Below are 24,929 nucleotides of genomic sequence, written 5' to 3' on the forward strand. Positions count from 1 at the left end.
ATATATATATATATATATGTTGCATGCATGTAGTATATATGTGGTATGCATGTTGCATGTATGTGGTATATATGTAGTATGTTGCATGCATGTAGTATATATGTAGTATGCAGGTTGCATGCATGTGGTATATATGTAGTATGCATGTTGCATGTAGTATATATATGTAGTATATATGTATGTTGCATGCATGTAGTATATATGTGGTATATATGTAGTATGCATGTTGCATGCATGTGGTATTTATGTAGTATGTATGTTGCATGCATGTAGTATATGTAGTATGCATGTTGCATGTAGTATATATGTATGTTGCATGCATATAGTATATATGTGGTATGTATGTTGCATGCATGTGGTATATATGTAGTATGTAAGTTGCATGCATGTAGTATATATGTGGTATGTATGTAGTATGCATGTTGCATGCATGTGGTATATATGTAGCATGCATGTGGTATATATGTAGTATGTAAGTTGCATGCATGTAGTATATATGTGGTATGTATGTAGTATGTATGTTGCATGCATGTAGTATATATGTAGTATGCATGTGGTATATATGTAGTATATATGTTGTATATATGTAGTATGCATGTTGCATGAATGTAGTATATATGTTGCATGTATGTTGCATGCATGTAGTACATATGTAGTATGCATGTTGCATGCATGTGATATATATGTAGTATGTATGTTGCAAGCATGTAATTTATATGTAGTATGCATGTTGCATGCATGTGGTATATATGTAGTATGCATGTTGCATGTAGTATATATGCATGTTGCATGCATGTAGTATATCTGTGGTATATATGTAGTATGCATGTAGTATATATGTTGTATATACAGTCGTGGCCAAAAGTATTGACACCCCTGCAATTCTGTCAGATAATACTCAGTTTCTTCCTGAAAATGAATGCAAACACAAATTCTTTGGTATTATTATCTTCATTTAATTTGTCTTAAATGAAAAAACACAAAAAGAATTGTCCTAAAGCCAAATTGGATATAATTCCACACCAAACATAAAAAAGAGGGTGGACAAAAGTATTGGCACTGTTCGAAAAATCATGTGATGCTTCTCTAATTTGTGCAATTAACAGCACCTGTAACTTACCTGTGGCACCTAACAGGTGTTGGCAATAACTAAATCACACTTGCAGCCAGTTGACATGGATTAAAGTTGACTCAACCTCTGTCCTGTGTCCTTGTGTGTACCACATTGAGCATGGAGAAAAGAAAGAAGACCAAAGAACTGTCTGAGGACTTGAGAAACCAAATTGTGAGGAAGCATGAGCAATCTCAAGGCTACAAGTCCATCTCCAAAGACCTGAATGTTCCTGTGTCTACCGTGCGCAGTGTCAACAAGAAGTGTAAAGCCCATGGCACTGTGGCTAACCTCCCTAGATGTGGACGGAAAAGAAAAATTGACAAGAGATTTCAAAGCAAGATTGTGCGGATGTTGGATAAAGAACCTCGACTAACATCCAAACAAGTTCAAGCTGCCCTGCAGTCCGAGGGTACAACAGTGTCAACCCGTACTATCCGTTGGCGTCTGAATGAAAAGGGATTGTATGGTAGGAGACCCAGGAAGACCCCACTTCTTACCCCGAGACATAAAAAAGCCAGGCTGGAGTTTGCCAAAACTTACCTGAAAAAGCCTAAAACATTTTGGAACAATGTTCTCTGGTCAGATGAGACAAAAGTAGAGCTTTTTGGGCAAAGGCATCAACATAGAGTTTACAGAAGAAAAAAAGAGGCATTCAAAGAAAAGAACACGGTCCCTACAGTCAAACATGGCGGAGGTTCCCTGATGTTTTGGGGTTGCTTTGCTGCCTCTGGCACTGGACTGCTTGACCGTGTGCATGACATTATGAAGTCAGAAGACTACCATCAAATTTTGCAGCATAATGTAGGGCCCAGTGTAAGAAAGATGGGTCTCCCTCAGAGGTCATGGGTCTTCCAGCAGGACAATGACCCAAAACACACTTCAAAAAGCACTAGAAAATGGTTTGAGAGAAAGCACTGGAGACTTCTAAGGTGGCCAGAAATGAGTCCAGACCTGAATCCCATAGAACACCTGTGGAGAGATCTAAAAATGGCAGCTTGGAGAAGACACCCTTCAAATATCAGGGACCTGGAGCTGTTTGCCAAAGAAGAATGGTCTAAAATTCCAGCAGAGCATTGTAAGAAACTCATTGATGGTTACTGGAAGCGGTTGGTCGCAGTTATTTTGGCTAAAGGTTGTGCAACCAAGTATTAGGCTGAGGGTGCCAATACTTTTGTCTGGCCCATTTTTGGAGTTTTGTGTGAAATGATCAATGTTTTGCTTTTTGCTTCATTCTTTTTTGTGTTTTTTCATTTAAGACAAATTAAATGAAGATAATAATACCAAAGAATTTGTGTTTGCAATCATTTTCAGGAAGAAACTGAGTATTATCTGACAGAATTGCAGGGGTGTCAATACTTTTGGCCACAACTATATGTATGTTGCAAGCATGTAGTATATATGTGGTATATATGTAGCATGCATGTTGCATGCATTTGGTATATATGTAGTATGTATGTATGTTGCATGCATGTAGTATATATGTAGTATGCATGTTGCATGTAGTATATATGTTGCATACATGTAGTATATATGTGGTATATATGTAGTATGCATGTTGCATGCATGTAGTAAATATGTATGTTGCATGCATGTAGTATATATGTAGTATGCATGTTGCATGCATGTGGTATATATGTAGTATGTATGATGCATTCATGTGGTATATATGTAGTATGTATGTTGCATGCATGTAGTATATATGTAGTATGCATGTTGCATGTAGTATATATGTTGCATACATGTAGTATATATGTGGTATATATGTAGTATGCATGTTGCATGCATGTAGTAAATATGTATGTTGCATGCATGTAGTATGTATGTTGCATGCATGTAGTATATATGTAGTATGCATGTTGCATGCATGTGGTATATATGTAGTATGTATGTTGCATGCATGTAGTACATGTGTATGTTGCATGCATGTAGTATATATGTAGTATATATGTAGCATGCAGGTGGTATATATGTAGTATGTATGTTGCATGTAGTATATATGTTATGTGTATATATATATATATATATATGTTGAATGCATGTTGTTTATATGTTGTATATATGTAGTATGCATGTTGCATGCACGTAGTATATATGTTGTATGTATGTTGCATGCATGTAGTATATATGTGGTATATATGTAGTATGCATGTTGCATGCATGTGGTATATATGTACTATTTATGTTGCATGCATGTAGTATATGTAGTATGCATGTTGCATGCATGTAGTATATATGTTGTATATATGTATGTTGCATGCATGTGGTCTATATGTAGTATGCATGTTGCATGTAGTAAATATGTAGTATATATGTATGTTGCATGCATGTAGTATATATGTGGTATATATGTAGTATGCATGTTGCATGCATGCGGTATTTATGTAGTATGTATGTTCCATGCATGTAGTATATGTGTAGTATGCAGGTAGTATATATGTAGTATATGTATGTTGCATGCATGTAGTATATATGTGGTATATATGTAGTATGCATGTTGCATGCATGTGGTATATATGTAGTATGTATGTTGCATGCATGTAGTATATATGTAGTATGCATGTTGCATGTACTATATATGTAGTATATATGTATGTTGCATGCAGGTAGTATATATGTGGTATATATGTAGTATGCATGTTGCATGCATGTGGTATATATGTAGTATGCATGTAGTATGCATGTTGCATGCATGTGGTATATATGTAGTATGTTGCATGCATGTAGTATATGTGTATGTTGCATGCATGTAGTATATATGTAGTATATATGTAGCATGCAGGTGGTATATATGTAGTATGTATGTTGCATGTAGTATATATGTTGTATATATGTATGTTGCATGCATGTAGTATATATGTTGTATATATGTAGTATGCATGTTGCATTCATGTAGTATATATGTTGTATGTATGTATGTTGCATGCATGTAGTATATATGTGGTATACATGTAGTATGCATGTTGTATATATGTAGTATGTATGTAGTATATATATGTAGTATGCATGTTGCATGTAGTATATTTGTATGTTGCATGCATGTAGTATATATGTGGTATATATGTAGTATGCATGTGGTATATATGTAGTATGCATGCAGTATATATGTAGTATGTATGTTGCATGCATGTAGTATATATGTAGTATGCATGTTGCATGCATGTGATATATATGTAGTCTTTATGCTGCATGTATGTAGTATATATGTGGTATATATGTAGTATGTATGTTGCATGCATGTGGTATATATGTAGTATGTATGTTGCATGCATGTAGTATATATGTAGTATATATGTAGCATGCATGTGGTATATATGTAGCATCTATGTAGTATGTATGTTGCATGTACTATATATGTTGTATATATGTATGTTGCATGCATGTAGTATATATGTAGTATATATGTAGCATGCATGTAGTATATATGTGGCATATATGTAGTATGCATGTTGCATGCATGTGGTCTATATGTAGTATGTATGTTGCATGCATGTACTATATATGTAGTATGCATGTTGTATATATGTATGTTGCATGCATGTAGCATGCATGTGGTATATATAGTATGTTGCATGCATGTAGTATATATGTAGTATATATGTATGTTGCATGCATGTAGTATATATATGTATGTTGCATGCATGTGGTATATATGTAGTATGCATGTTGCATGTAGTATATATGTATGTTGCATGCATGTATATATGTGGTATATATGTAGTATGCATGTTGCATGCATGTGGTACATATGTAGTATGTATGTTGCATGCATGTAGTTTATATGTAGTATGCATGTTGCATGTAGTATATATATATATATAATATATGTATGTTGCATGCATGTAGTATATATGTGGTATGTATGTTGCATGTAGTATATATGTAGTATGTATGTAGTATACATGTATGTTGCATGCATGTAGTATATATTTAGTATGCATGTAGTATATGTGTAGTATGCATGTTGTATATATGTATGTTGCATGCATGTAGTATATATGTGGTATATATGTAGTATGCATGTAGCATGCATGTGGTATATATGTAGTATGTTGCATGCATGTAGTATATATGTAGTATGCATGTAGTATATATGTATGTTGCATGCATGTAGTATATATGTAGTATATATGTATGTTGCATGCATGTGGTATATATGTAGTATGCATGTTGCATGTAGTATATATGTATGTTGCATGCATGTATATATGTGGTATATATGTAGTATGCATGTTGCATGCATGTGGTGTATATGTAGTATGCATGTTGCATGTAGTATATATGTAATATATGTATGTTGCATGCATGTAGTATATATGTAGTATGTATGTTGCATGTATGTAGCATGTATGTAGTATGTATGTAGCATGTAGTATATATGTAGTATGTATGTAGTATATATGTATGTTGCATGCATGTAGTATATATGTAGTATGCATGTAGTATATGTGTAGTATGCATGTTGCATGCATGTAGTATATATGTTGCATGTAGTGTATATGTAGTATATATGTATGTTGCATGCATGTAGTATATATGTGGTATATATGTAGTATGCATGTTGCATGTAGTATATATGTTGTATATATGCATGTTGCATGCATGTAGTATATATGTTGTATGCATGTAGTATGCATGTTGCATGTAGTATATATGTAGTATGCATGTTGCATGCATGTGTTATATATGTAGTATGTATGTATGTATGTTGCATGCAAGTAGCATATATGTAGTATATATGTAGTATGTATGTTGCATGCATGTAGTATATATGTAGTATGTATGTAGCATGTATGTAGTATGTATGTAGCATGTAGTATGTATGTAGTATGTATTTATGTTGTATGAATGTAGTATGTATGTAGTATGTATGTAGTATGTATGTTGCATGTATGTAGCATGTATGTAGTATGTATGTAACATGTAGTATGTATTTTTTTGGGTACATTCAACACATTAGCCGGATGATGGGACTACTACTGTCCCATCATTGGCTAATGTGTCAATCACCATCATGGTAGCAGGCATCGCCCGATGGGACTTGTAGTCCCATCGGACGATCCTGCACAGACCCCTGCAGCCTGCACAGACCCCCGGACAGTCGGTACAGACCACCGGCAGGCCGGCACAGCCCCCCGGCAGGCCGGTACAGACCCCTGCAGCCTGCACAGACCCCCGGACAGACGGTACAGACCACCGGCAGGCCGGCACAGCCCCCCCGGCAGGCCTGCACAGACCCCCGAACTGTCGGTACAGACCACCGGCAGTCCGCACAGACCCCCGGGCAGTCAGCACAGACCCCCGGAAGGTCCGTACACCCCTCCGAGAGGCTGTACAAGGACAGAATAGGGTTTTTCTTATTCCGATACGGGAAGTCCCATAGACTTGAATGGGACTTCCGGTATTGGAATCGGCGATACCCGATACTTTTTTCGTATCGGGCCGATACCATCCGATCCGATATTTTAGGGTATTGGATGGTATCGCTCAACACTAAATACAACCTGATTTCTGTAGATACATTCAAACACCCGGCGGTTACTTCCAAGTGTTTTGTCACATGCTTGTCATGAAAGTAAAAAAGGCGAAGTACTGAGAATCGAATCAACATCAACTAAACTAATCTGAGCTAAGAGTTATGTGCACTAACGGAAATGATCGGTCTGGGGAATGTACAATGGTAGCTTTAAAGCTTTGATTTAATCATCTCTATTGCTAAGCCTAAAGGGCAAAATAAATCCAAGAATGCAAATTCTCCTTTTCCAGGACAAATATATTTCTTTACCTGCTATAATCAGCTCGGTTCCAAATCTAGTTTCTCTGTCTTTTTTATTGATAGTCACTTGGCAACAAAAATGGTGGTATTCACTATCCTGGACAGTACGTATACGCAGAGAGACATCTTCAGGAAAGTTCACCAGTGAAAAGCGCTCTTCATTGTCCGTTTTCCCCCAGGTATAAATTCTATCCTTATTATAGGAACATTGATCATTTTTTCCAGTATACCAGGTCACTTCTGAATCTTGAGCCATCCTGAGCTTTTCCACTGGGTAATAACACGGGATGATCAACTCTTCTCCTGGGACAGCGATTAATTCCTCCATCTGAGACACATGTTTCTCACCTATAAACAGAAGCCAGGGGAATCAATATTATATGTAAACTCCTCAACATTGAAATTTCAATATCAAGAAGGAATCATAGAAATGACTGGATGAATAGACATATTAATGATAAGCAAATGGTGAAAAAAATGGAAATAAAGTTTTCAAAATATTTTAATTTAATTTTCATTGATTATGAGTCACATGCCGAAATCCCAGCACTTCATATATGTATGGTGTTATTAGGTTTGCTGGAGGCTAATCTATCAAAATATGAAATTAATTAACCCATGCACACCTAAAACAATGCAATAACAAGAAATCTAAATATTGTGTCATGCAAATCAGTAAAACTATTCCGTCCTCAGCTAAATGCACGGGGTTCATATAGCTTATACGGGTAGCTAAACCGCTATACCGGGGTCCAATAAGAAGACTGTAGGTTGAATCTGTGTTTATTGAATGCGATGGTATATAGATGCACGGTGAAACTACAAATAAGACATACAATACAATGAATCAGTATGGGTACATAAAAATACATATATACATTATACAGATTACCTGAGCTAATAGCCAGAGGAGAGCTAACTAAGCTGGGTGATCTAGGACAGGAATTAGATGAAGGAAGAGTGATTACGTACCGACGATGCTGACACAAGGAGAGGTAGAGAAATGAGATGTCCACATGAAGCAGGCTTGGCAGAAAATGGCAGACTGGGCAGAGAAAGGGGGGCTGTATTAGACCATGATGCCTTGTAACTTACCCAGGATACATTGGGAATTGGAGGGAATGAATCAGGAAGTAGAGTGCATATAACATCATGCAGTTATAACTTTTGGCCACTAGATGGAGCTGGAAACAATAAACATTAACTAAGGAAAACTGAACATCCTGAACATACAGCAATATGGTGTGTTATCAAAACAGGTAATTAAGAGTCATTGCTTACGTCGGAGACAGAAAAAAACCCATCAGCTCAACAAACAAACATTAAGTCCTCATACATGGATGCAAATATGAAACCATTATAGGTCTCAGAAAATAGTGGCTAAAACCCATTTTTTATGTTTTCAAATTTTTAAATTGTATTTTACCATTTAAATTAAAAAATAAATTGCAAGTTTTCTACCGCAGTGATAACACCGACCTGAAGTTCTCTGTACCGATCATTACTGTACAGTAAAAACAGTAAAAATAAAACCCCTAAAACAGTTTTTCACCATTACGTTACAAGAAAACCTACAGTATTTCTTATATAACATAAGTCGCATCATTTGATATTTTTATGTAAAATGTTTCTACCTGCAAAGTATAGAGAGGTCCCAAACTTATCATAAAATAAGTAGGAATTTATGCTTCCTCTACAGCAGAACCTGATTCCATCTGAAGCTTTCACTCCTCGGATTAGGAGATACTCGGTCCGGTTGTTATCAGGAGGCTTTACTATCGAGATCCGGTCTTTATACTCATATATAATATTCCCAGAAGGATCCGTGATGGGTTTCTTGGTTCGATCACAGTACAGTCCATCTCTCTCCCCCCATGTTACTCTAATCTGTGACTCTTTGATGTCATCAGGATAGGTGTAGGAACACGGGACGGTGACTGAATCTCCTTCTATCACAGATAGAGTTTTTGGTTGGTAAACACAGAAATGTGATGTCCAGCAAGTTCCTGTAATAAACCACAAGGGTCAGTTAGAGAAGAATTATCATTTTAACAGTTCATATAACAGAGTTACAGTGGGAAAGGCAATCCAAAGTTCAACATTGATTTTAATTTTGGGGACTTTTTCCTCTGGTTATGCCATTTTTTCTCACATGATTTTAACTGGACACTAAGGATAAGTTAGTATGCTCAACTGAGCAGCGGGGTGCTCGGGTATGCTCATTACTCGATTGAGTATTGCGCGTGCTCACAATCGTTGTGTTGCGTTCCACCAACTGGAAATGCAGCTAGTGTTCCCAATGTGACGATTTGGCGATGTACAGCTCGGCAAATATAAATAAGGCACACTTCAAAGTATATACTACTGCATAGAGGGTCGGATCCGTAAGAGAAAAGAGGAGGCTTATAAAGCAGGCGATATTACTGAATTCAAGAAACTTAGGAACTCGCTATCTAAAGAGATCAAGTTAGCCAAACACGAGTATGCAAAGATTCTGGAGGAAAGGTTCTCATCAAAAGATACTAGATCTGCATGGAGAGGATTAAGAGAGGTCACCAATTATAAAAGCCACCCCACTATAGTGAACCCCAGCAGAAGTCTGGCAGCAGAGTTAAATGAATTCTACTGCAGATTTGAGGCAAGCTCTACACACAGTGGCTATTCATCTCTAAGCTCCTCAGTCTGTTCATATAAAGATCATTCATTGTGCAACACCCAAGTAGTGATCTCCGAGGCAGAGGTGATACGCATCCTGAAGGGACTTAAGGTCAAAAAGGCACCTGGCCCTGATGGTGTATCTCCAATGTGTCTGAAAGTATGTGCTACCCAGCTTGCCCCTATACTGACAAATATATACAATGTGTCACTGAAAGAGTGCGTTGTACCTCAGTGTTGGAAAAATTCCACAATTATCCCTGTCCCCAAGAAAGTGGGATCCTCTGAGTTGAACGACTATAGACCAGTAGCACTCACATCTGTAGCTATGAAAGTCTTCGAAAGAATTATGATGTCCCACCTGATAAAATTCACGCAGAAGCTATGGGACCCGCTTCAGTTTGCCTATAAGGAGAATCGTTCGGCAAACGACACTGTCAATCTGGCACTGAAGTACATTTTGGATCATACAGATGAACGGCACTCATATGTCCGGATTCCTTTCATGGACTTTAGCTCAGCGTTCAATACCATTGATCCGAATTTACTTCATAAGAAAATGGTAGCTCTTGGAGTCCCTCTCAACTTATGCTTGTGGATTTATAACTTCCTGACAGCCAGGATACAGAGTGTAAAAGTTGGACCATTCACTTCGGACACCTTGGTCACAAACATCGGGGCACCTCAGGGGTGTGTTTTGTCCCCGTTACTGTTTTCTCTCTATACGAATGATTGCATCTCTTCAGCAGACTCAGTAAAAATCTTGAAATTTGCCGATGATATGACACTGATTGGTCTCATCAGGGTAAATGCTGAAGACTTGTATCGGAGTGAGGTGAAAAGAATATGTGACTGGTGTAAAGCCAATAATCTTGTACTCAACACTAAAAAAATTGCTGAGATGGTTGTGGATTTTAGGAAAGATCAACATGAGATACTTCCAATCTACATCCATGACGAAGTGGTTCTTAGGGTCACAGAGACCAAATTCCTTGGTATCATCACCTTCATGATCTTAAATAGGGGAAAAATGTGGATGCTGTTATAAGAAAAGCACAACAGAGGATGTTCTTCCTGCGTCAGCTGAAAATCATAGAATCATAGAATCATAGAATCGTAGAGTTGGAAGGGACCTCCTGGGCCATCTGGTCCAACCCCCTGCTCAAAGCAGGATTCGCTAAATCATCCCAGTCAGATGTCTGTCCAGCCTCTGTTTGAAGACTTCCATTGAAGGAGAACTCACCACTTCTCGTGGCAGCCTGTTCCACTCATTGATCACTCTAACTGTCAAAAAGTTTTTTCTAATATCTAATCTGTGTCTCCTCCCATTCAGTTTCATCCCATTGCTTCTAGTCTTTCCTTGTGCAAATGAGAATAAAGTTGATCCTTCTACAATGTGACAGCCCTTTAGATATTTGTAGACAGCTATTAAGTCTCCTCTCAGTCTTCTCTTTTGCAAACTAAACATTCCCAAATCCTGCAACCTTTCCTCATAAGACAGGGTTTGCAGACCGGTCACCATTCTGGTCGCTCTTTTCTGAACTTGCTCCAGTTTGTTGATGTCTTTTTTAAAATGTGGTGCCCAAAACTGGACACAATATTCCAGATGAGGTCTGACCAAAGAGGAGTAGAGGGAAATAATGACTTCACGTGATCTAGACTGTATGCTTCTGTTAATACATCCTAGAATTGCATTTGCCTTTTTTGCTGCTGCATCACACTGTTGACTCATATTCAGTCTGTGATCTATTAGTATACCCAAGTCTTTTTCACATGTGCTGTCACTTAGCCCTATTCCTCCCATTCTATATATGCTTTTTTCATTTTTATTGCCCAGATGTAGTACTTTGCATTTCTCCCTGTTAAAAACCATTCTGTTAGTTGCTGCCCACTTCTCCAGTTTATTTAAATCTTTTTGAATCCTCTCTCTCTCTTCTCTAGTATTAGCTATCCCTCCTAGCTTTGTGTCATCAGCAAATTTGATCAGTTTACCCTCAATTCCTTCATCTAAATCATTGATAAAGATGTTGAACAATACAGGGCCCAGGACAGAGCCTTGTGGTACCCCACTTGAGACATTCCTCCAACTGGATGTGCAGCCATTTACGACCACTCTTTGGGTCCGATCACTAAGCCAGTTATGAATCCACCTAACAGTTGCCTTGTCCATTCCATACTTAGTCATTTTTTCAATAAGGATTGTATGAGAGACTTTGTCAAATGCTTTGCTGAATTCAAGATATACTATATCTACAGCATTTCCTTGATCCACCCAATCAGTGATACCGTCATAGAAGGAAATTAAGTTAGTCTGACATGACTTATTAGTTACAAACCCATGCTGACTCTGTTTAATCACTTCATTCTTATCCAGGTATTGACATACATGTTGTTTAATAATTTGTTCAAAGATCTTTCCTGGTATAGAAGTCAGACTCACCGGCCTATAGTTACCTGGGTCCACCTTCTTCCCCTTTTTGAAGATAGGAACAACATTTGCTCTTCTCCAGTCTTCTGGCACTTCTCCTGTTCTCCAAGAATTTTCAAAGATTATAGAGAGGGGTTCAAAAATTTCTTCTGCCATCTCCTTCAGTACTCTGGGGTGTAATTCATCTGGACCTGGAGACTTGAATTCATTTAGGCTAGCTAAGTGTTTCCTCACTATCTTTCTGTTTATAGATATCCTGGATTCTTCTATTCCCTTAATAGGACAGTGAATAACAGTTGATGTTACATTTCCTTTCTGAGAGAAAACAGATGCAAAATAGGAATTTAAAAGTTCAGCCTTCTCAACATCCTGTCTTACCATTTCATCATTTTCATCCTGTAAAAATCCTATAGCATCTTTGACTTTTCTTTTACTTTTGACATATCCCCAAAATCCTTTATTATTGCTTTTGACATCTCTTGCAAGCCTCAATTCATTTTCAGCTTTAGCTAATCTGATTTGTGCCCTGCAGGTTCTGCAGACAGCATTATATTCTTCTTTAGATATGCCTCCCTCTTTCCATTTTATAAACATTTTTTTCTTCCTTTTTAGCATGTGCTTAAGTTCTGTGTTCATCCATCCTGGTTTCCTTAACTGCTTCCTATTCTTCCCTCTTTTCGGAATTGTTAACAACTGTGCTTTGAGAATTTCATTTTTCAAGATTTCCCATCCTTCCTGGACATTTTTGTCTTTAAGGATATCCAGCCATTGGATCCCTCCAATTCTCTTTCTGAATCCCTTAAAATCTGCCTTTCTGAAATCTAACCTTGACGTCTGAGTCTTCACAGGTCTTCCGCCTCTAGTTATCCAAAATTCTAAAATAGCATGGTCGCTACCTCCTAGGGTCCCAGCCACTTTTACCTCCTCAACCATTTCCTCCCTGTTTATAAGGATTAGATCCAAGGTAGCAGTTCCCCTTGTTTTCTCCCTTACCTTTTGGAAGATAAAGTTGTCAGCAAGAGAGGATAAGAATTTCCTTGACCTGTTAGTTTTGCCTGAGAGAGATTCCCAACAAATGTCTGGATAGTTGAAATCTCCCATGACAACTATGTCATATTTTTTGGAGAACTTGGCCATTTGATGCATAAAGAGTTCATCCATAGCTTCAGCTTGCACAGGCGGCCTGTAGTAAATGCCTACAATGGTGTCCTTTCCATTGTTCTGTCCTTGTATTCTTACCCAAACAGTTTCCACAGAACTCCCAGTCTCTGAAGCTTCAATCTCTGTGCAGATATACGCGTTTCTAACATACAATGCGACACCCCCTCCTCGTTTATCAAGTCTGTTTCTTGCAAATAAGTTGTATCCTTCTAGTCTTGTATTCCAATCATGTGTATTGTCCCACCAAGTTTCAGTGATTCCAATGACATCATATTTCTTTTCCTGTGTTAGTAGTTCCAATTCTCCTTGTTTGTTGCCCATGCTTTGTGCATTAGTATAGAAACATTTTAGTTTGTGATTGGTTTCTCTTTCTCCAATATTTTTATTAATTAGATTCTTTCGTCTTTGTTCTTCCTTTCCACTTCTAATAGCAGAGTTCTCAATAGCATTTGTCAGGTGTATGGCTTTTTCTGATCTTTTGCTTCCCTTCCCATGTTGTTCTAGTTTAAAGCTCTCCTTACAAGTGTAGCAAGGCGACTTCCAAATACCTGCTTTTCATGTCTTCGTAAGGTGCACCCCATCTCTAGCAAGTAGTCCATCGTATAAGTAGTTCACTCCGTGATCCAGAAATCCAAATCGTTGCTGACGGCACCATCGACGTAGCCAGTTGTTCACCTGCAGAATCTTATTCCACCTCCTTGTTCCATGGCCATCCACTGGGAGGATGGAAGAGAAGACCACCTGCGCTCCCAGTTCTTTCACTTTCTTGCCTAAGTCTTCAAAGTCTCTGCAGATGGTTTCCAGGTCGTTTCTTGCAGTGTCATTTGTCCCCACATGTAGTAGCAGGAATGGGTAGTCATCTGTAGGTCTGAAGAGTCCTGATATCCTGTCAGACACATCTTTAATTTTTGCACCTGGAAGACAACACATTTCTCTTGAAGTTATATCCGGTCTGCAGATAGATATGATATGGTTTGTCTAAGAATCTGCTGATCTTATTCTTTAATGTTGTCATCAGATCTGTGATTTGTTCCTCTCTGATAGTCTGGTATGGGGGAGCCACTGCGCATAACAAACTCCGCTTACAAAGGACTTTCAGAACAGCAGAGAGAATTATAGGTTCCCCCTGCCTAAAATCCAGGATCTTTATGATAAGAGTATTCGATCCCACGCATTGAAAATTTCATCCGATCCCTCTCACCCGGGACACTCCTCTTTCCAACTACTCCCTTCAGGACGTCGCTTCAGAGTCCCCAAATGCAGCACCAACCGCCATATGAACAGCTTCTATCCACTCTCTGTTCAACAATTAAATCGTCATGTGTAGACTATATACTGTATCTGTCTTGTTAGATGTTACTTGTTGTATCTGTTGTTATATATTATGTTGCCTCTTTGCCACAAAGAATTCCTTGTATATATGTAATATGTACTTGGCGATAATAAATTTGATTGATTGATTGATTTGGATAACTGCGATCTACCGTAGCTTCATGCATCTAATGGTGGACATGTGTCCCGCCAACAATATAAGCCTCCCCTGATGAATCATATTTTGAAAACGCGTTGGAAGCTACTCACATCAGAATCTATTAGCCTGAATAACGCGTTGATCCTATAGGACTTCCACTCTACAATACCGGGCTGGGGAGATGATCCTTTACACTGCACATGGGTGAGATTATTCAATTTTTTGCATATCAAAATATGTTGGTTACTGTTTGCTTGATGACTCTCGCTATATGGCAAGATGCTCCCCTTGACATAAATCCACTATAGCGGACTAGAGGTGGGATTGTTTTTCCATCACAACAATTGCCAAGAAAGGATGAGATTCCCTATGATAGGATATTCTACATATATCCTAGTCCTCTACTTCACCCCATTAGAATAATTGGTGAATTTGCACTTCACTTCTACGACGCTGTATGCATATATTTTTTTAAATTTTTGTATATGTTGTTGGTTATCTATTTTAATTGATAACATTAAAAGTTATATTTTAATTCCATAGCATATGTTTGAAAATATACCTAATTGTTAATATAGTTCCATTATACTCAGTTCTTGGGTTGAGCGGGTACGAGCATCCAATCTACTCGATTCGGGTACCGAGCAGTTGAGCATTATAGTGCTCAATCATCACTAGAGTTGAGTGAAACGGGTCGAAAATTTCAAAAGTTGCCGACTTTTGGCAAAGTCGGGTTTCATGAAACGAAACCCGACCTAGGATGAGGTCGGCCACGAGGTCGGCAACTTAAGCGCAAAGTCGCGTTTCAAAAGTTTGTTTTGCGCTCTTTTTCAGCCAATCAGGATCCACGGACACTGTGGGCAACGTGATGACATAGGCAGGGGTCACCACCATCTTTCAGAAGGGCATGCAAGTGATTGGCTTGCTTTGGTGGGTGTCACAGGGGGTATAAAAGGGCGTGCACGCCGACCGCCATGTTACTCATGCTGATCTCAGAATAGGGAGAGCTGCTGCTGCTGATTTTGTAGGGAGAGCGTTAGGCAGGGAAGAAGACACCAAAAACTACTTCTGCTGCCAGCGATTTTGCCTGTACAACACACCAGTCACTATGTGTGCAGTGCAAGTGGAGGCTATATTTTGCTGGATCAGCGGTGTTGGTTGTTAGGCTGCCTTCTAAGGCTTCCTGACGGCTGCATTGCTGTTTACCCACTGCTCTGCAAACTGCTTTTTTAAAAGCAATCCCAATTTTTTTTTTGTCCTGGTGAGGTACTGAGCGTGCATTTTTTCACACCATACAGCGGTGCACACTCCTCACACAGTACCATGTAACGGCTGTTATCACAGCCACAGTGAAGCTATCTGTGTGTCACTCTGTATGGATAAGTCGAGGACATGTTCCGTTCTTACAGACCTGCATGTTCTAGTTTTGTCTAGTTTTCAAACAGTTAAATATATTTGCTGTTTGATCACATTCAAAACTATAGAGAGACAGCGTGTGTCAGTCCATATACTTAAAAAACACGGAGCTTGACAATTTTACGTACACCAGACAGCCGTGTACGTGCACGCTCCTCTCTCAGTACCGTGTAACGGCTGTTATCACGGCCACAGTGAAGCTATCTGTGTGTCACTCTGTAAGGATAAGTCGAGGACTTGTTCCGTTCTTACAGACCTACACTCTAGGGAGATTCCTATTCTGCCCAATTCTATATACACCTTGTAGTTTGTCATACACTAGCCAATGTCTGCCTGTGACATAGCGCTTTGATATTCACTGGGCCTCACACAATCCAAAAGTGTCCAGTGTCCACAAGTGTGTGCTGAAATTCAATATCTCCGTTATCTTCTAGTCACATTTTTCACACATGCGACATCAAGCCTGTGACATAGCGCTGTGATATTCAGTGGGCCTCACACAATCCAAAAGTGTCCAGTGTCCACAAGTGTGTGCAGAAATTCAAAATCTCCGTTATCCTCTTGTGACATTTTTCACACCTGCGACATCGAGCCTGTGACATAGCGCTGTGATATTCAGTGGGCCTCACACAATCCAAAAGTGTCCAGTGTCCACAAGTGTGTGCAGAAATTCAAAATCTCCGTTATCCTCTAGTCACATTTTTCACACCTGTGACATCGAGCCTGTGACATAGCGCTGTGATATTCAGTGGGCCTCACACAATCCAAAAGTGTCCAGTGTCCACAAGTGTGTGCAGAAATTCAAAATCTCCGTTATCCTCTAGTGACATTTTTCACACCTGCGACATCAAGCCTGTGACATAGCGCTGTGATATTCAGTGGGCCTCACACAATCCAAAAGTGTCCAGTGTCCACAAGTGTGTGCAGAAATTCAAAATCTCCGTTATCCTCTTGTGACATTTTTCACACCTGCGACATCGAGCCTGTGACATAGCGCTATGATATTCAGTGGGCCTCACACAATCCAAAAGTGTCCAGTGTCCACAAGTGTGTGCAGAAATTCAAAATCTCCGTTATCCTCTAGTCACATTTTTCACACCTGCGACATCGAGCCTGTGACATAGCGCTGTGATATTCAGTGGGCCTCACACAATCCAAAAGTGTCCAGTGTCCACAAGTGTGTGCAGAAATTCAAAATCTCCCCTGTCCTATAGACACCTTGTACCTTGTTTTACATTACTATATAGTTTGTTGGCAAACCGCTTTTAAAGCCAGAGCTTCAGGAAAAAGTTTTGTCTTACATTGCTGACTCAGCCTCCTGCTCTATCGCCTCCTCTTCTGAAGTTGTAAAAAATAAAAGCACTGAGTCGTCATTGGAGGCTCATGTTCATGAACCACACCTTTCCTTGTGTCCTTCACCCCAACCAAGATTGAAGGATGACGCAGGCCATACTACTGATTACTCCATGGAGCTGTTTTCACATACCATGCCTGGATTATCAAGTGAAATGGTGAATTACCAAGGCCAAGATGAATCTGACATGGAGTGCACTGATGCACAGCCACTGATAGATGATTCTGCTGGTACATTCACTCAGAGCACTACATTGTCCTCGCAGTGTACAGAGCCAGATTCTGACCCTGATGAGACTCAGGTGCCCCTTCCCGCACACTATACCACCATACACGGTGACACAGAGGAAGGTGCACATGACATTGAAGAGGAGGTGATGGATGACCCAGTTGTTGACCCAGATTGGCATCCATTGGGGGAAGAGGGTGCTGCTTCCAATAGCTCAGATGAGGAGGAGGAGCATCCACAGCAGACATCGACATCGCAACAGCTGTTATCTGGCAGGCCCGGAGCACTCCAAAGACAGGTTCCAAAAATCAAAAAAGAGTTGCTGGACAGCTTGTCCAGAGGGTCAAAATATCACAGCGTGCTAGGCCGCAAAATGTCTGCCAAAGTAGGAAGAGTGCAGTGTGGCACTTTTTTGAACAAAATCCTCATGATCAGGCCAAGGTTATGTGTAAGAAGTGCGCAAAGACCTTTAGCCGAGGGAAAAATCTGAAAAATTTGAATACCAGTTGCATGCTTAGACATTTAACCAGCATGCACTTGCAAGCGTGGACACAACACCAAACCTCAAGTACCACATGTGCAACTGATCACAAAGAAGGTAGTCAGCAACGCTACATTGTTTCCCCCACTGTAAGCCCACCGATTAACACAGCAGCAAATGTTGAGATGTCGTTGCAAGGCCACAGCAGTCAGGGAATCCCACTGTTATATCAATGAAAGACTGAATCTATGCCATCAGAAAGAACACCAACTCCATCACCATCATCAACCCTCTCTCAGTCCGCCCTGTCCACCGCTTCTTCCACCATATGCAGCTCTCAAGTCCAGCTCACCCTCCCAGACACTATGAGTAGGTCGAGTAGGTCAAGAAAGTACTCAGTCTCTCATCCGCGTACACTGGGTTTGAACGCCCACATTGCCAAACTAATCTCGTTAGAGATGATGCCCTATCGGTTGGCGGAAAGCGCAGCTTTCCGCGAACTCATGGCCTATGCAGTACCACGCTATGACCTACCCAGTCGCCACTTCTTCTCTCGCAAAGCCATCCCAGCCCTCCACCATCATGTGAAAGACCGCATTGTCCATGCACTCAAGCAGTCAGTGAGTGGAAAGGTGCACCTCACAAAAGATGCATGGTCCAGTAGGCATGGCCAGGGCCATTACGTGTCCATCACTGCGCACTGGGTTAATGTGGTGGATGCAGGGTCCACAGGGGACAGCGGTGGTGGGACAGTGCTGCCTAGCCCATGGTATAGGAAACAGTTGGCTGTAGGCGTTCGACCCTCCTCCTCCTCCAGAAGTGAAAGCTCGTCCACAGAGGGCAGTCGTACAAGCACTCCATCTGCAGCTGCCACTGTTGCACACAAGGTGTCCCCCTATCGAGCAGCTAGTGGAAAGCGTCAGCAGGCTGTTTTGCAGATGATGTGTTTGGGTGACATACACACTGCCGAGGTGCTGGCCGAGTACTTTCAGCGACAAACTGAGTCATGGCTGGACAGTGTACATCTTGAGGCAGGCAAGGTAGTTAGTGATAACGGCCGTAATTTTGTGGCAGCCATAGCCCTTTCAAAACTCATACCTTGCTTGGCTCACACCTTGAACCTGGTGGTGCAGTGCTTCCTCAATAATTATCCGGAGTTAACAGCCCTGCTCCAGAAGGTGCGAAGACTGCGCGCACATCCGCCGGTCGCCTGTACACTCCATTCGTATGCAGAAGCTGCAGCGATTGCTCCACCTTCCCAACCACCGCTTCATTATCGACATTGCAACAAGGTGGAACTCCACCCTGCAAATGGTTGAGCGGCTGTGCGAGCAGAGGAAGGCCATAATGCATTTGTGGGAGGATACACGGCCAGGCACTTTGAGAGCAGACATGGAGTTGACAGGTGTGCAGTGGTCGAAGCTGAAAGACCTCTGTAAAGTCCTTCAGTGTTTTGAGGAATGCACACGGCTGGTAAGCGCAGATGACACCATCCTAAGCATGAGCATCCCACTTATGCGTCTGCTCATGCAAACTTTGACGCACCTTAAGGAGCAGGCGTCTGCAGCCAATGTTGATGAGGAGGAAGAGGTGGAGGGAATCCTTGATGACATTCAGCCATTGTCTGCTCAGGGACCTCTCCTGGATGAGGTGGAGGAAGAAGAGGAGGAGGAGGATGATGATGGGGATGAATACTTGGGGAGGAGAATGCATCTCGTGGGGCAATTGAAAATGTTGGCGTGGCAAGGTCTGGTACAGGGTTTGTGCATGACTGGAGGGATGTGGATTTGCCAGAAAGTGCTCCTCCACCCAGCACTCGCAGTGCATCATTGACACCGGGAATATTGGCCCACATGTCAGATTATGCCTTGCAGATCCTAAAAAGGGACCCCCGCATTGACAAAATGATGAACGATGGCGACTACTGGTTGGCCAGCATCCTGGATCCACGCTATAAAGGCAAATTACAAAACATCATGCCACAGGAGAACCTTGACCTAATATTGGCTACTAAACAAGCAACTCTGGTTAACCGGTTGGTTGAGGCATCCTCAGCACACAGCAGCGGTGATGGTTCTCACACGAGCCGTACGGGCCGGGGGCAGCTTGGCAGAGGTGTTCGTGGTGCACACAGCAGAATTGGCGTTGGAGACAGGGGTTTCATGACAATGTTGTGGACTGATTTTTCACGGACCGCTCACACAACTGGTAATACTGCATCGATGGAAAGTAACAGGAGACAGCAGTTGTCAACTATGGTTAACAAGTACTTTTCCTCCCATATCGATGTTCTCCCGCACAGGTCATTCCCCTTTGACTATTGGGTCGCTAAACTGGACACCTGGCCTGAATTGGCACAATATACCTTACAGGAGCTCGCTTGCCCAGCTGCAAGTGTGCTATCGGAAAGAGTCTTCAGTGTAGCTGGATCAATCCTGACAGAAAAAAGGACCCGTCTGTCAACCCAAAATGTGGATGATCTAACCTTCATTAAAATGAACCATGCATGGGTTTCCAAGGATTTTGTCCCACCTTCCCTTGATGACACATAGGTTGCCAGAAAAATGGCTTGCTTTTGTCCTCCTCCTATTCCGCGAACTTGACCTATTTCGCCTTTTGCAGCAGCTGAATGACCCACATCTACATATGCCACTTTGTAAACCTCCCTAAGTGGGCGCCCCCCCCCATGGCCGGGGTCACCACCTAGCGCACAAAACCGTGCGAGTGCCGTTGCCCTGGACAGGTGGGTAGGCCGAATCTTGGGCGCAGGCACTGGCATAGGGTCCCTCATAGTGAAATCAAGTGACTCTGACAGTGGTGGTGCATACCTGCCGTCAGACACATGGCCGTACTATGAGGGGCCCAGTGCCAGTACTGACGCCCACGAGTGTGCCCCCCTTGCTTGGGCAGGGCCCCAGCATTTGCAATGTTTACCTCTCCCTGCTCCTCCGCTGTGTAGTCTGGGCTGTCAAATCCTTCACTGGGACTGCCACTACAAATTGATTGAACTGAAAGATGATGGTTAAGATGTAGCTATGCCCTGTCCTGCTGGCCGGGCTCTAGCTCCATATGATCAGTGGCTTCCATTTCTTATGGATGTCGACTCACAATTACATGCAGTGGTGGTTTATCATCAGCTTTCACAGTTTTCCTACTCACAAACGTGTGACATTCCAGCGCACATTTCAAAATGTGCCCTCTCATGCCAATCAAATAAAATCGCCTACGGCCTGTGGCTTCTGTCTTTTGCACTCCAAAGTTACGTGACAGATCATGATAGACAGTGAGCACCATGTTTACATCGCTCCCTGTGATAAAAATTGGATTGAGATGAGTAACAGTGATGGAATCCATGGAAGTGCGATACAGCAAGACTTTATTCACAAAAAAATGTTTTCACTGTCTCAACACACAAATTAATTGAGGGTCAGCATCGCCTATGAGAATTGTGACGGAAGTTTTTCCTGTGAATAGTAATTCCTAGATTTCTGCAATCAATAGCCTTTATGTCACTAATTGTATGCATCTCATTTCCTATTGCGGAGAGGCTGGACTGTATTACTGAGACAGAAATATATATGAAGATTTAAAAACAACACCAAAAGTATATAGTTGTGTACGCCTCAAATGCATTTCCTTTTTTCCACTTTTTAGATTGCTGTGTAATCCATACTGAGAACACAGAGATTTTACATGTTTAAACTATGCTATATATACCCGCTATCCAGTGATAAAGTACCCTTTCTCAACTTTGTACAATCTGGTCAAATCCATACTGGGCCTGAGAACATCTGAGTCTGCCTCCTGATCTATAGACATATATTTTTAATGTGTAAACTAGGCTACATATATACGTGTTATCCGGTGAAACTGTACCCTTTATCAACTTTCTACAATGTTGTTGAATCCATACTGGGCCTGAGAACGGCTGCCAAGCTGTTAAGCAAGCTACAGCACCTGTGGTTTGGACATGTAATTTTTTCAGGAATGACGGTTAGGCCTAACTCTGGAATTGCGGTTGACCTGAACTTACTGGGAAATCATCGTTCTCAGGGAATAATCTGAATCCCAGATCCCCATCACTAACGGAGTTCAGCAGGTTATCTGCACCTGTAAGCGACAAAAGCTGGTCCTTTCAGTGTAGCGTGCATGCAGCCCCGGACATGTACTGGAATGCTAGACCTGTTATTGCTCGATCTCACGTGCCACAGCCTCGCGTATCCCTCTACTAAGCTTGACGCGTACCGTGGGGCCATGCCGGAGTCTCGGTCGTTAACTGAATAAAGCTGAGAAATCGCTAGCACAACTACAAACGGACATACCACACCACACACAGAATCGACAAAGCTTGCAATCTGTCCATCTTTTCTGTAGCTTGAATGGTAGTGGTTTCCCGGGTGCAGTCCAATTAAGCCACAGGCTCCACTCCTGGTGGTGCCCTTTTGGACATTCCTTTAAGGTTCAGCTTTGCAATCATACTGCCCCCGGAAACCAAAAATTTTGCCTTCAGGGACGCTGTTTGGAGTTTCGTGGGAATAACACCGCCCGATCAGCAGTCGGCATATGGGTCGCCCTTCCAGGGCTGTGGGGTACTCGGTACCGGGCCGGTGTCAGTGGGATGTGTCACAGCAGCGGTGACCCAGACGGTGGCCCTGGGCGCCCATGTAAATGGCGTGGTATAATGGTAAAGAGTTTATATAGATAGTTTGACGCCACCTGTGGTGTTCGGCAACATAGATGTTAGGCCGACGCTGCATGCAGATCCTCTGGGACTGATGGTGTTGTGCAGCAAAGATGGTGAAGCTCCCCACAGGTGGAGCTGGAGTCCCAGGGAAGTGTAGATGTAGTAATGGGGGAAAGGCACAGGCGGTGTAGGTGCTGGTACCCAGATGTAGCGGTGCTGGAATAACTGTAGGACACCAGAGCGTGCAGTTCCAAAGCTTTACTCACAGTCTGCAGGTTACACAGATGCCTGCCTCCGTGCTGTGTCCTCCGGGTCAGGACCTCTGCCAACCTCCGGGACCAGAATGGAAAGCTCCCTTCCAACACTCCGCCAACATGTACCTTCCTGAACGTCTCCTTTCTAGCGCTTGTGGGGGAAGCACTCACAGGACCGTGGTTCACTGAAATGCCTCCTGTCTAACAGATGTTCCTCAGACTTTACTTGTATGGCAGACAGCTGTAGCCTTTTCCTTCTGCCTCGCACATGTCGATGCTGGGGCCTCCGAGCCTTAGTTGGGTACAGAGCATTTATAGCTGCTACTTTCCCCGATTTCTGCTGCAGGAACGTCAGTGTCCCTACAAACTCGGAGACCGGAATCCGGACCATGCGCTCCAGCTAGGAGTGAGTCTTAACTCTGCTCATCCTCCAGCTCCCCTTCTCACGTCCACACACTTCCCCTTCCCTGCACAGAGTGCCCTAACTTACCTCCTCCCGACCACAGAGAGCAGCTCCTCAGCAGTCAGGTTCAGAGGTCTCCCTGCTGGCCTGGAGTGGGAAATGTGTTGTGTGTTGGTTTCACTGCTGGAGAGATCCTTCATTGCTCCCAAGCTTGACAACACACTCCCTAGGAGGAAGGCAATGCCACAGTGGCGACCGTACTGTTGGGGATGCCACAAGTGCACTGAGGCCCAGCCACTGCTGGATGATGCTGCTGGTACATTGACCCAGACCACTACATTCCCCTCGCACTCTACACAGCCAGAATCTGACCCAGAGGAAACTCAGGTTCCCCTTCCTGCATACTATACCACCTTACACGGTGACAAAGAGGAAGGTACAGATGAAAGTGCAGGTTCCTTGAGCAGGTGGGGGGGCATACTCATGGGCGATGGCACTGGCACAGGGCACCGCATAGTATGCAAAAGTGTCTCTGCCGGTGGGAGGGCCTAAACAGCCAAGTGCAGTGAGATGGAAGATGGGGACGACAAGGAGTTCAGAGTAGTGCAGGGATTCCCTAACAAGGAGACTTATGTAATTGTTTTCAATGTTGGGACAGCAATTTTTGGGGAGCACTATACTCTGGTGAATGATATATGGGACCCACCATACACGAGCATTCCAAAGGTGGACATCAGACACTGGAGCAGCATTTACAGGGCCCATTATACACTAGAGCAGTAGAAATGGGGTCCATTATATATGGAGCATTATTTGGGCCCATAAGACAGTGGAGCTTCATCCATTGGGACCAACATATACTGTAGCATTATGTGGAGCTCATCATATACGGTTTGAAACATTATATGGGAATAATGATTCCGTATGGAGAAATATATGGGCCTCATTACTCTGTATAGCGCACTAAGCGCTGGCCATAATACTGTATGGAGTTATATACTGTCAGTTTTTGGAGGTATTGGAGAATTTAAAATGGATATCAGTCATGAGATGTAAGAAGTGAAGTATTTTTCATTGTACTATACCGCTATTTCTCTGCCGTATCGGAGCATCATGAGTTGTGGTATGTGTTAAAGGGGCGCTCTTTGGCCCTGTGTCCACGAAAACCTGGAGCCAGCCCTCCCCCCCCCCACAACTGTAGCCAAATAACCCCCATTTTTCAGTGTGTAACTAGTATTATGAAGTTAATTAAGGTTGACAAGCTTCAGTAACAAGAATTTATGCTTTTGGCATTCAAATGGGCACTGTTGGTGTGTTTCCTGTCCTCCTCTCACTGCCGACTTTAATTCTCCATTGACTTACATTGGGTTTCGTGTTTCGGGACGACCCCTACTTTTCCCTATAGTCGGCCAATTTTGCTCGACCCGACTTTTGGAAAAGTCGGGTTTCATGAAACGAAACTCGACCCTAAAAAAACAAAAGTCACTCAACACTAATCATCACTACT

The 24,929-nt window shown here is 42.0% G+C and overlaps 1 protein-coding gene across 2 annotated transcripts in view; it reads right to left on the reverse strand.

The window, feature by feature from the left end:
- Positions 1 to 24,929, reverse strand: part of LOC141050186 (uncharacterized) — a 126,684-nt gene that overhangs the window by 55,337 nt on the left and 46,418 nt on the right. The window contains exons 2-3 of one of the 2 annotated variants that reach the window (XM_073547020.1): positions 8,522 to 8,893; positions 6,897 to 7,235 (exon numbers count right to left, since the gene is read on the reverse strand). In XM_073547020.1, the coding sequence (XP_073403121.1) occupies positions 6,897 to 7,235; positions 8,522 to 8,893 (711 nt within the window). Of the gene's footprint in view, positions 1 to 6,896; positions 7,236 to 7,859; positions 8,282 to 8,521; positions 8,894 to 24,929 lie in introns of those variants that run through there. The other variant, XM_073547021.1, reaches the window with a different exon arrangement.

The sequence above is a fragment of the Dendrobates tinctorius genome, unplaced genomic scaffold (genome assembly GCF_039654945.1).
Source record: "Dendrobates tinctorius isolate UK_male_01 unplaced genomic scaffold, ASM3965494v1 ptg000151l, whole genome shotgun sequence".
Classification (NCBI taxonomy): domain Eukaryota; kingdom Metazoa; phylum Chordata; class Amphibia; order Anura; family Dendrobatidae; genus Dendrobates; species Dendrobates tinctorius.